This window comes from Podarcis cretensis (genome assembly GCF_951804945.1).
Source record: "Podarcis cretensis genome assembly, chromosome: 12".
Taxonomy (NCBI): Eukaryota; Metazoa; Chordata; class Lepidosauria; order Squamata; family Lacertidae; genus Podarcis; species Podarcis cretensis.
The window spans coordinates 25,327,591-25,340,439 of NC_137181.1; the positions used below are offsets into that span (position 1 = coordinate 25,327,591).

The following is a 12,849-nucleotide window of genomic DNA, read 5'->3' on the forward strand; positions in this document are numbered from 1 at the left end:
TGCACACACTAAGATTACCAGTCCAGGGAGAAGTCTTGGAAGATAGAGAAGCATTGCCCAGTAAGAAGTACCTGCTGACATGTCCCAGGAACTGCTCTTTCAAACCTACTCACCAGGCATATTGTCACTCCTGGCATATGAAATCTCCCTTTTCTCTCTTAACTAAGTTATGGATGGGTCAGAAGGGGGAAAGAGCTGAATAAGCATCTCTGTGAATATGCAAAGAGTCCTGTCAGGGCAAAGTACACCTGACACTGGGTTAATCCTTGAAGATAGTGCAGATTTCACTTTAACCCACTGCACAGTCCAGGAAGACTTGCGGGGAGGAATGTTGAGTCCAGGCTCTCTTCGGTGGGCTTTGGTGACATTCCTGATTATTTCTGGATTCAACTATGGATCAGAATCTACTGAGAAAAAGAGAGCAAAAAGGGGCATCAATCAGGATCAGTAAGTATCATTCTTGGGGTGTTAACCTGCAACCTGGCTTGCTCAGACAGAGCATAGATCAAGCAGCTTCATTATATCTCTGGCAAATTTAACACCACATGAAATCTTCTTCCTTTTCAATGCACCAGGCCTCGCTTGTCCTCTGAAAGGGGCAATTTAGTGTTCCATACTGGCTCTGCTAAAAATATTGAATTCAGAACCGGATCGCAGGGCAGAATAAAAGTTAACGAAGAAGACCTTGTGGAGACTTTGATCCAGGTAATCTTTTGTGTGGTTTTATTTGGTTCATTGGTGTCCTTCAAATGGCTTTTGGATTATAGTCAATCAGTATGGAGTTACACAGAGCCATCAGGGCACATAGAGTTTCACAAGATAGGTCCCTGTCCCGAGGAGCTCACAGGCAATAATTTGGCACAGAGGAAGGGGAGGGGAGGTCAGCCAAAATGATTTGAGTATACAATGGTGCCTAGCGCCATCATAATTTCAGGCATCAGCTGTATTTGTTTATTTCATTAACTTAATTTATGAATCACTTCCCATAAAACATCCCAAATGAATAGCAATCAAAGTGTCAACAATAAAATGATATATTACAATAATTTCAGAGCTAATACTGATAGACACTGGGATAAAAGTCTGCACCACAGATTGCATCCACTTAAATGACTTGTTGAAAAAGGAAGGTACTGGATAGTCACCAAAATGACAACAGAGGTGGTACCTGTCAGATACAGAATGGGAGGGAATTCCAAAGTGCCTGATTCCTATTTCATATGGAACAGAGCTCCCAATAAGATGCTATCAGAGTTGGAAGGGATCCTGAATATCATCTAGTCCAACCCCTGCAATGCAGGGATATGCAGCCATCCCATACAGGGATCAAACCTTCAACCCTGGCATTATCAGCACCACAATCTAACCCACTGAGCTATCAGCACAGTGATTAAGTAGTTAAGGGGTGAGGCAATCTTTGGGGTATCCTGGTTCCAAGCTGTATAGTACTTTATACTTTGAATTTGGTTTCGGTAGCTAATTGGCAGATAGTGCAATTTTCTTTCACTGTTGTATTGACAATGTTGATGGAACACTTCCGTCTGTTGTGAGTTAGACCACTTCAATCAATCCAGCTCTGGACTCGACTATCCCACACGGTGCATGCCTTTCTGCAAAAGTAATTGGGCCATGTGGAAAACACAGTTGTGATATGAGGTCTTTTAATTGCTATAGGGACAGTCCAGGCCACGAGTGCTTCTGGAGTTCTTTAGCTCATGTCAGCCTCTCTTCATGGTATCCTTGGTTTCCCCCTTTTCATAAAACCAGCGGTACCAGGAAAAATAAAGTGCTATAGTCACGTGGCTTCTTCCAAACTAAGTGGGTTCAGAGCTCTTCAAAGCATTCAAGCCCACGAATCCAGCATTTACTCCTGCTTCTATCTTATTCTGATCTTCTCCCATTTGTCTAAAGAATTTTACTTATTTATTTTTTTACTTCACTTAATAGCTGCTGGAGATGATTATGGCTGATTACAGGGCCATAAATCGAGAGTTTATATAAAAATTAAAAGATAAGCTTTTATAGTATATAATTTATGCCTTATCTAAATGAACTTTATAATAACAACATCATATAATAGAAATGATGTCAGGGTTAGCATTTGGCAACAACAGCTGAAATATACTGTGGCCTTGTAAGACCTTTTGATCCCAGGGTGGGCTTTTGTATGTGTACAATTGATGTGCAAAGCTAGAATTGGTGTCATCGCCCTTTCACCCCCATTTTGTGAGAACCCCTCAACCTCATTGTTGCTCTTATTCCCTTACTTGGCCCCACCCCCAAGCGGTGTAAAAGGGGAAGGGCAGGTGAGCAACCAAGCAGAAAGTAATGTATGTACAGTATTTACTTTTTATATGCCAAAATTTATACACTGCTTCTATGGGGTGTGTAGGGTGTTAGGGCAGGGGTAGTACTTCTGGTGGGGGACACATCATGCTCCTTCTGCGGTAGTTTGTCTACCTTTGGTCCCTACCCTGCACTCAGCTCTCACCTGTGGCTCCTAGAAGCATGTGACAGTGGCCACACCCTGGGAAGTGGTTTCGACTTGCCAGCTGAACCATGTGAGGATAGCCAAAGGATCTCAAACCCTCAGGGAGTTAGGGACGTCCCCTGCGTGTGAAGATGCAGGTTGGGTGGGTTGGGCAGGCAAGACCAACAGTGGGTCCAACAGCCAAGAAGGCGGTGTCAGCATGTTCTGTAGAGGGAAGTGAGGGGCAGATGGGGCTTGTCATCCTGGGGCAGTAGCCCACCTAGGAGAAGGAAAACTCTGGTCTTAAACCTCCACAGCCTTGCAGGATATCTTCGGGAGGAGAAAAGGCTAAGGAGTAAACCCTACACAAATCTGGAGTGGAGTTCCTAAGGCAGTTGGATGGTGCTTTGTAGGCCTCCCTACATCATCCAACAGTGTTCTGTATCTATCTCCCTTGTGGATTTCTCACAAGATCTCTGAAAACTGAGTACATTCCCTGCACTTTAAAGCACTGTCAGTTTCTTTTAAAATTTAGATCAGAAAGAATAAAGATGAGATTCTGGAACTGAAAAGAATCGCTGGTATCCCTCAAAATATTTCCAGTCAGATCACACAGCTTCATTCTAAGGTAAGTCTTATTTTCTATAAAGTTATACACAAAAATATTTTCAGCTCTTCAACATGTGAAGAAAAAAGTCAGTCTTTTGCCATAAGAGTGATGTAGTAGTTGGAATGTCAGGAAATGACCTTTCCAAATTTCCACTCAGCCATGAAGTTCATTGCACAACCTTGGGCTCATTCCTATTTTTCAGCCCAACTTACCTTACAGGATTACTGTGAGGATGAAATGGGGCAGTGAGGAAGCCATCTATAGTGTCTCAAAATTCTTGGAGGAAATAGTGGGATATAACTGTAATAAAGTTTCATATCCTAGTTGAGAATTCTGCACTTTAAACCACATAGACAGTGCTCACAAGACCTATTTTCAAAAATCATTGTCGCCACCACTTCTGGGTCCAGAACAGGCACCTGTCTGAGCTGGGCATTTGGAACAGGGTGGTGGGAGAGGTATTAGTACCACCACTGTGATTTGCTGCCGTGGCTAGAAAGATTGTGTTAAAACTTCGATATATAGAATCAGCTTAATTTTTTTTTATTTTTTTCAACTATGCTTTTTTGTATGTAGTATGCCCTGGCAAACTACATTTTCTGTGCTACCTCACCCCAAATGTCTGGCTCTAAGAAGGATACCTTTCTCAGAGTCCAAGCAAGGCAGACAGGAAAGTGGAGGTTGGAAACCAGCCAGTCACCATGGATGTAAGCAAGTTTGGCTCTCAAGCAAAGTAGGCTGTGGTGTCTGCACACATACATTCAGTGGGTTGGGCTGTGCGCGCCATGTGGTCTGTCCTGCACCCAGTGGCAGAGCTTCATGTTCCAACACCGGGGCGGGGGGCAGAGAGTAGGTGGGGGCGTGGCTGGCGTGCATCCTGGGGAGCATGGTGTGCATCCTGGGGGCGTGGCGCACTGCCTGCAGGGGCATGGCATGCGTCCTGGGAGTGTGGTGTGGCGTGGTGCCTGCAGGGTAGTGGCGTGCATCCTGGGTGTGTGGCGTGGTGCCTGCAGGGGTATGGTGTGCGCCCTGGGGGCATGGCACACTGCCCGCAGGGGCGTGTTGCCCAGCGCAGGTGGGGGGCAGCCATGATAGCACCCCACCGGGATTGCGCTGCCGGGGGCGGTGCGCTCCCTCCACTCCCCTCTTCCTCTGCCAGTGCCTGCACCCCTCAAGTGAGCCTGTTGTGGTTGGAGTACATTGCCATTACCACTGTTGAAATAGGATTCAGCTTCCAGTCTGTTCAACTTCTGTACATAGACCAGAGGGATTGGCCCGCCATCTTGCTATTTTTGGATTAATCATTAGCTTCATTTGCAGCATTGATATTGATCTGTAGTTATCTAAGTATATTTCATTTTGTTTTCTATTTTAAGCAAATTTTCAAGTTACTTTGGCAGCTTCGGGATCTTTAGTTAACTTAACTTGTATTGGTTTTTGGAAAATGCTATGTGTATATATATATATATATATATATATATATATATATATATATATATACCTTCATAAATATGAAAACATAAAATGTGTACTTTAATGCTTAACCCACAATCCTGGGGTCTGGAGTTTTTGCTTCGAGTTTAGAAGATCACACAAGCACTGTTCTGTATCATGATTTTCTTTTTTAAAAATGCTCTGTATTCAATATACACTATCTCTATATAGATAGTGGGAGCAGAAACATAAAATTCTGAATTAGAGTATTTCAATCTCTTTAGGCTTGTTTTTGAAAACATTCAATGGTCAATTCATTCTTGATGTAAGTTGCTTTGGCTGTTGTAGGCCTTCAGAAAACATTTCATAGACTAAGAACTTATTCAGAAGCAAATATAAGAGTTTGTTGGTCTTTTTTTTTTTACAGAGTTTTACATAACTTCATGAAATAGACTCAAAAAATGACTAGAGACAAATAAGTTTCTTTCACTAATCACTGATTTAGGTTACATGACAAAGAACCATAGAGTGTAACCGTCTTGGGAATGAAGGAATGGGTGTTCATGATTGCTACTGACTAACGACTAAACAACAACAACAAAACAAAAATGAAACCATGTTTTGTAAACTGAAGGAGAATGTTCTTTAAGCTTTAATGTCAGCTACTTCGTATCGCATTCCTGGAAGTATGTTTGGAAGTTTGGAAGTATTTTCTTTTTAATTTGACAATAATTTCTATTTAGTTTGATAATTTCCTGCTTCTTATATTCTTATTTATTCAATTTATATACCGCCCTTTATGGAAAGGTCTCAGGGTGGTATACAACATTAGAAACACAAAACATCAAAAAAGGAATGGCAAGACAAACTGTTAGACTATATTGAATTGGCTAGATTAACAGAGGCAAGAGTTTCAAAAAGCGCCCTAAAATACATACCTGGACTTGTTTCGATTAATGTCTGCAGGAGACTTTGTGGATATTTAAGTTATAATTAGAAATACCTTAATAATTATTCATAAGGGAAACAGCTTATAAGAAGTAAATAAGGAGGCCAGATAAAGGATAAAGGAAGTCTTTTATTTGGTTGTTTGTACTGTTGTATGTTATGCTTATTGTATGTTATGTTCACGTTTAATGAGGGTGGGTTTCTGTATTGGGGGGTGGGGGGTTTATGTTATGTTGTAAATAAAATTTCCAATCAAAATGTATATAAAAAAAGAAACACAGAACATCAACAAGAAAAACCTTATAAAAGCATAGTAAAAAGCATACAGGCAGACAGTAAAACAATCATAATAATAGAAGCCCCCCCCCCCAACACACTTTCACAGGCCATAGATTATTAAATAGACATATAGGCCTGGGTAAAGAGGAATGTTTTTGCCTGGCGTTTTCCTGAGTGCTTGGAAGGTGATGATTCTTCATCAGAGCTTGGCGAAGAGGGGTGTGGGTGGGTGTGAAAAACTTTTTGGAAGAGGAAGATCTGTGAGCCCAGTCCTGGCATCTTAAGGGTACAAGATCTCTCTGGGGTTCTGATGTGGGACAATGGGTCTGCTGTCTTGTAGGAGTATGGGCTGTTTTGCAAATAAAGCAGATGCTATGAAGGTGCCATGAATCTCATCCAATGAAACCAGATCTGGACAGCCCTGCCCAGGGACCTTCTTCACGGCTTGTGGTGGTGCAGAGAACACAACAGGACTGAAAATATATTCTCTTTGAAATTCCACCCTTTCTTCTTAGCCTGCCCATTATGCTTGATTATAATGCCTAGCTATTATTCCAGGAATGTCTAGCTATTATTCCCAAATGTTTGTCTTTATATTTCTGTTGTAGATTGTGAATATCGAAGGCAGACTTCAAAGCCTTGAGCAGGTGAGTACTTTTATGGAAGAAAACAAAGTGTTCTGTAGTCAGAAATCTTAGTAGTGGGGCAAGAAGATAAATCGTGCTCAATCCTGGGCTACGCATGAATGTATCTTTAAAAAAACCAACAACCCAAAAGGTGAAGTGGTGTTGATGGAATGAAGATATCAGGGCTGTGTGCATACCCTAATCCGATGTAGGGCACAATCCTGGATAGTTGTGTGGACCTCCTTCTCCCCTCTGCTTGCTACCCTCCTGCCTCCCTTTTGAAAGTCCTGGATCACTCCAAGTAGATCTGATCTGATACCAGGTGTTCCAGGGCTGGCTCAACCCTGTGACTGAATCCTTGGTTGACCCAAATCAGCCCAATTCATGTAGGCATCCAGGGTTCAGCTGGGGTCAGCAGACAGCCCTCATAAATAAACTTTAATGCTTATTTCTGAGAAATACTATAGGTTTTCTATTGACAAAGCAAAAGGAGAGCTTTTGTTATGCACCCATTAAGTTTATTCTCCGAATTGGCTGTTTGCGAGCACCTAAACAGAGCCAAGTCCTCTACACACTATGAAGGTTATTTAAGAAAGACTGTGCCAATGAAGTCATAAACACTAACTGACTGGGTTTATTTTTGCCCTTGTTTTGTGCCAGACCATCCTGAGAAAAGCCTGTAGCAGCAATCCCTGCCAGAATTCTGGAACCTGCATTGATTTGCTAGATGCCTTCTTCTGTCTTTGCCCCAACAACTGGCGGGTAAGGTAGTCGCTCAACAACTTCCTATTGATGCAATATGTAAAGTTCAATCACTGCTACTGCCATCATCTGCAAAGGACCCAATCAATGCATTGCTTACAGAAGCATGTAGGGATATAAACATGGCGTTATCGATTTGGGGAAGGGCTGTAGTTCAGTGATAGGGCATCTGCAGAAGTCCACACATTCAATCCCTAGCATCGCCAGGTAAGGGCTGTGAATGTTCTCCATCTGAACCCCTGGAAAACCAGTGTCAGTGAGTGTACAGTGGTACCTCGGGTTACAGACGCTTCAGGTCACAGACTCTGCTAACCCAGAAATAGTACCTCGGGTTAAGAACTTTGCTTCAGGATGGGAACAGAAATTGTGCAGCGGCGGTGTGGCGGCAGCAGGAGGCCCCATTAGCTAAAGTGGTACCTCAGGTTAAGAACAGTTTCAGGTTAAGAACGGACCTCCAGAACGAATTAAGTTCTTAACCCGAGGTACCACTGTACTGAGTTAGCTGAGCCAATGTTTTGGCTAAGCAACTTAGTACACAAGAAGAAGAGCCTTGCTGGATGAATAAGCCATTTACAAAGTAAAAAAAATAAAAACAAACCACTTACACAAAATCAAAATATAAACACCCATCATTAAAATTTGCAATAACACAATCCTACTGAAGCATTAATGTGTGATTCAGTCCAATAGTTTTTAATATTTACTGTATTTTTTATTTCTTTTTGCAGATTTTTTTATTAAAGTTTTACAATACAATGAAATAATATCTAGAAAAAATGAAGTCAGAAATATCAGAAAAAGAAAGGAAAGGACAAGAACAACAAAAGTAAAGAGAGGAAAGCAAATAAAGCAAAGACAGGACAAATCTGTTAGAAATAATAATACACAAACACACACACACAAACACACACACACACACACAAACACACACACACACACACACACACACACACACAGAGAGAGAGAGAGAGAGAGAGAGAGAGAGAGAGAGAGAGAGAGCCTTTTCATTTTTTCCATGCTGTGTTGCTGTCAGATGAGGAATGCACCATAGGTGGAAATGGTTTTCATTTAACATTGATCATCTTATTCATGGGTTTCGCAAGTTCCAAAATTAAAATTTTATTCATGCAGAGGAAGGGGGGAGGCAAGTATGGATGCTTAACTGAACCTCTTGTATTAGTAGGATGTATTGTGTTTATGGCAGCACACAAATGGATCTCTAAAGATTAACCCCTTGAGCAGAGCATGTGCTCCTTTGCATATTTGGCATCAGGAGCTGGAGGGCTAATGGTGCATGATTTCACTCCCCAAGGAGAAGCTCCATGCTTCTACTATAATGGCCCCATGCTTTAAATTAAATAAAAGCATGCTATATTTCCATGGACAAGCAGGGGAGATCTGAACAACTGAGTTTTGTTTCAGTGTTTGTGAAGGGCAGTATTGCCACAAGCCAACCAGATGCTGGTTGAATTTTGAAATTCTATATCATCACATTGGCTCTGCGGACCCCATTGTGTGTCTGTTTTACTCAGGAAATAAGCTCAATTTCGCTCTGTTTTCAGGGGCCGTTCTGCTCTGCCGACGTTAATGAATGTCAGATTTATGCTGGGACACCTCTAGGCTGCCAGAATGGGGCAACATGTGTAAATACCCCAGGTAGTTACAGGTAAGTAACTCCTGCTAATGTCCTTAGGAGGATGTCCGTTATAGTTTTGCTGAGTGCTACGAACATGCAAGGTACAACAATAAAGAGTGCCTCTAGATCGCCACAATTTACAGGAGGAATTCAAGTGGATACTGGAAATTTAGGCTTGTGCAACAAAAGCAGATTAAACAAAGGTCTGTCGCAACAAATCCACTTCTAAAACAACAAAAGCAGACTTCTGTGGTTAAGAAAATGAGCAAGAAACACACAGAAAAAGTGTGGAAAGGACCAATGATTAATGGGAAGACATATCAACAGCCTGCTGCTGCTGCCCACCTTTAGCAGCAGCTTTTGTAGCTGGAGTCAGTCCCGTCCTTGAGTGGTTTAAAAAAGTATCACAAAGAAGAGGCCACTCAGGGAATTCATAACAACTCTTTTCAATATAAAACAGTTTATGGAGGGAACAAACCATGCTGCAGGTTGTTGCTTGCGATGAAGAACTAAACCTAAACTACACACTGCCTGAGAGCTGATTCAGCAGTTCCCAGTATGGTAAGCCAAGAGAGCAAATATACTACAGTTTTTTTCCTGGCTGGAATATATATTTGAACTCTGATTATACATATTGCTTGCCTGGAGTAGGATAGGGAGGGTGTGTGTGTGTGTATATATATGTGTGTGTGTGTGCAAAACTAGCCTACTGTTCACATTTTAAGTTCATTGCTCCACCCCCTTTTACCTCTGGCCCTTCCCATGCTGACATTTCATGCAGCCCTCCTAGCTTAGGCTTGTTTTAAGGTCCTGCTCCTTAAAAAATGGCTAGCTGGTAAAAACACCCATAATTTCCTGACAAAGCTTTCTCAATGGGACCGCAGGCCAGAGTTCTCTGCAAAGCATTTTGGTTTTGGAATAACAACACACACAAAATCCCTTCCTCTGCAAATATTTGCTTGGCATTCCTTGTGCTTTGGAAAGCTTGCAAACTTTTACACAAATTAGTTCAGGGCAACTCTTGATTTTGATTTGATTATTCTTTAGTCCACTTCTTTGTCTGTGCACACATAAGATTAAAAACAAGAACCTTCCTGAAGTGTCACCCATCTCACTCTGTGAGTTCTCTCTTGCTTGCCAATCAGACCCTCTGAGAATTGTTCCACCGTGTGTGTGAGACGGAGAAGGTGGGTGGGTAGAGAAGGAAAGCACTTCACATAGCACATAGATAAATCCTGGAATTTGGTTCCACAGCGAGAAATGATGGCTACCAACTTGAATGACTTCCAAGTGTCCCAGAAAAACTGGAACATCCCATTTCCTCCTGCAACAGCACTTAACCATCCAGAGATCCTTTACTTTTACCTTTTACCTAGTATGTCAGCTTCATTTGTTCACCTGGAGTACAGCCTGTTTCATCAGATTCAACACATGAAATGCCCTATTTGAAAATAAATGAGATCATCATCATCATCATCATCATCATCATCATCATCATTTATTATTTATACCCCACCCATCTGGCTGGGTTTCCCCAGCCACTCTGGGAAGCTTCCAACAAAATATTAAAATACAATAGTCCTTCAGATATTAAAAGCTTGAGATGTCTCCTGCCTTGAGATGTCTCCTGAAAGACTGGTAGTTGTTTTTTCCTTGACATCTGGTGGGAGGGTGTTCCACAGGGCGGGCACCACTACCGAGAAGGCCCTCTGCCTGGTTCCCTGTAACTTCGCTTCTCGCAGTAATGGAACCCCCAAAAGGCCCTCAGCACTGGACCTCAGTGTCCAGGCAGAATGATGGCAGTGGTGACACTCTTAAAATGTTTTGTCCACCAAAAAGTACATAGGGATGATATCAAAGAGCTCATCGTCCTAGTTCAGAAAATGTTATTCTTGCTTTCTATCTGGCATTTTCTTAACTGGGTCACATTTCAATTCAAAGCAATGTTTCAGAAAAAACTAATGACCAGAAATGGAAAACAGTGACCAACAATTCCTTCATTCATTGCTCTGCTGAGATTGTTATGGAGCTGATCTTTTTGAACATTCTGGTTTCTAAAGCTTTGATCTGGACAGCATGATGGTAGTAATAAATTAATATCTTATTCAAATAGATAAAATATAATATCATTTTATGCCACCTCAGGGAGTTCTATCAGTGCAGGACTTGGTGTTTTGAAGTCTGCGTGACTAATCACTGAGACTTGTGGTCACTTTTGTGAAGTGCCAACCAAATGTTCTTTTTCTTCTAAACCGTGCGATTTGTTTTATCTTCCCCAGATTGGCAGAAGGCTGGAAGATGCTTTGTGCTTACAGAGTCTAGTGCTCTGATTCTAAACACGTTTTTCCAGGAAATAAGTCCCACTGTCTGAAATCAACAATCTGTTAAAAGACAAGCCATTGCTTTATTACAGTTGGGAAGGGGGTAGTCAAGCATTAAAGCTTTGAAATCTGAGTTAATCAGTACCACTTCACTGGAGGCTGCGCTCAGTAACCTAGCTTTGCTTGCTTTTAATGTATCAAGTCAACCAGCTAATGGAACGTGGAACACTCTGAAAAGTTAATAATCTGGACTTCTGGCTACCAGTGAAACGGGGATCTGTGCATATACAGTTGCACATACAATGAAATGTAACTGTAAATGTATAGTTAAAAAGCTTCATTTGCTTTATATAGCGACCTTGTTTGCATGGAACGCTAAGCCAAATCATATCTTAGTGCAAACATGTGATGGTACTGGCTCCCAGACCAGGGAGGGGATTACAACTGTTTTACTCTTATTCAATTTGGCACAGTGTTTTGCCTGTTTGCAGTTTGTTGGGAGTGCAACAGCAGAGATAATTCTCTGTGTAGCTTAAGGGTTAGTTCTGTTGTTATTGTTAAAGTCAACTAACCAAGAAGGAGACAGGTGGGGTTGTTGTTTAGCAACCAAGCAGAGTTGCATAATATTTCTCAGTATAACTCATCCCCTGATTGTCTGTCTACTCTTTATTTTTTTCTCTGTATGGCATGTGGACCTGTAACCAAATGTTGCATTGAGGATTGCTGCTGTTCAGGATTCCAGCCATTCTATTCTATCTACCCCTCTCAGTTTTCCATCCCTACCACTAGCATTCTGTTGACACTGAGTATGCTCAGTCCTCATTGAACTATTTTGAGGAGCTTCTCCCCTTAGGTCTTCCCCCCTAAAGAATTTGTGTGCTTCTGCAGACCTTGGAGTCACCCCAAACCTGCTGATAGCTCCATCTAATGTGTGTGTGTGTGGGGGGGGTGTTTTTTCTGGCTACAAAAGGAATACCACTTACAGTTGAAACACTGGAAATGGAGGGGATAGCTTTAGGTTAATGAAAGCAAGGCAGGCTCTAGATCCAAACACTAGCCAAGTTAACTAGATGTTACAAAGCAGAGAAAAACTTTGATGCAAGTCAAGGAACTCGCGTAGAATACTCTGATGACTCATAAATTCCTTCACTTAAAAAAAGCATGACATTCTTACCGTTAATTCTTGCATTTTACACACACATCTCAAGGCAATGTACCACAAAACAGCTAAAAACTTTTCTAAATCAACACAAAAATTAGCAGATGTATTTATTATTTTTTTAAAAAAAGGCACCCATGGTAGAGGCCCATTTATCTTGTTGGGATCACCTGTTGGAACGTCTTCATTTGTTTTCAGAGGGCACCTGTCATATCTCAGCAGGAAAGCTCTTTTCCAGAAGAGAGGCTGCCACACTGTTGCTGTGGAATGGGCTCCTGAGGTCTTTGGAACTTGCAGGAGATGCTGCAGATCAGATAAAAGTGTAGAAATTAAGACATCATAACTCATAGCATGAAACTGGTTAATGTTTGACAGGTTAAGGACAGACTTTAGACATGTGGAAGGGTGTTACAATGTTATTTCATTCTTCCTCTGAAAGCTGCTCCTGTACACCAGAAACTTATGGACCTCACTGCATGTCCAAATTTGATGACTGCCAAGGGAGATCTCCAGCTCTCCTCTGTGGGCATGGGCTCTGTGTGGATGGAAACAGGGAGCAACCTGGTCAGGTAAGCAAAGAGAGCCGATCTAGCCCTCCTAGAAA

At 41.8% G+C, this 12,849-nt stretch overlaps 1 protein-coding gene across 1 annotated transcript in view; it reads left to right on the forward strand.

Annotated features, from left to right (window-relative positions):
* Positions 1 to 217: 217 nt before the first annotated feature.
* The window catches only part of CUBN (cubilin), a gene marked incomplete at its 5' end in the record, with an annotated part of 137,108 nt that continues 124,476 nt past the window's right edge, over positions 218 to 12,849 (forward strand). The window contains 7 exons of the mRNA XM_079947699.1: positions 218 to 447; positions 576 to 705; positions 3,006 to 3,098; positions 6,350 to 6,388; positions 7,028 to 7,129; positions 8,692 to 8,795; positions 12,685 to 12,814. Coding sequence (XP_079803825.1) covers positions 218 to 447; positions 576 to 705; positions 3,006 to 3,098; positions 6,350 to 6,388; positions 7,028 to 7,129; positions 8,692 to 8,795; positions 12,685 to 12,814 — 828 coding nt within the window. The remainder of the gene's footprint in view (positions 448 to 575; positions 706 to 3,005; positions 3,099 to 6,349; positions 6,389 to 7,027; positions 7,130 to 8,691; positions 8,796 to 12,684; positions 12,815 to 12,849) is intronic.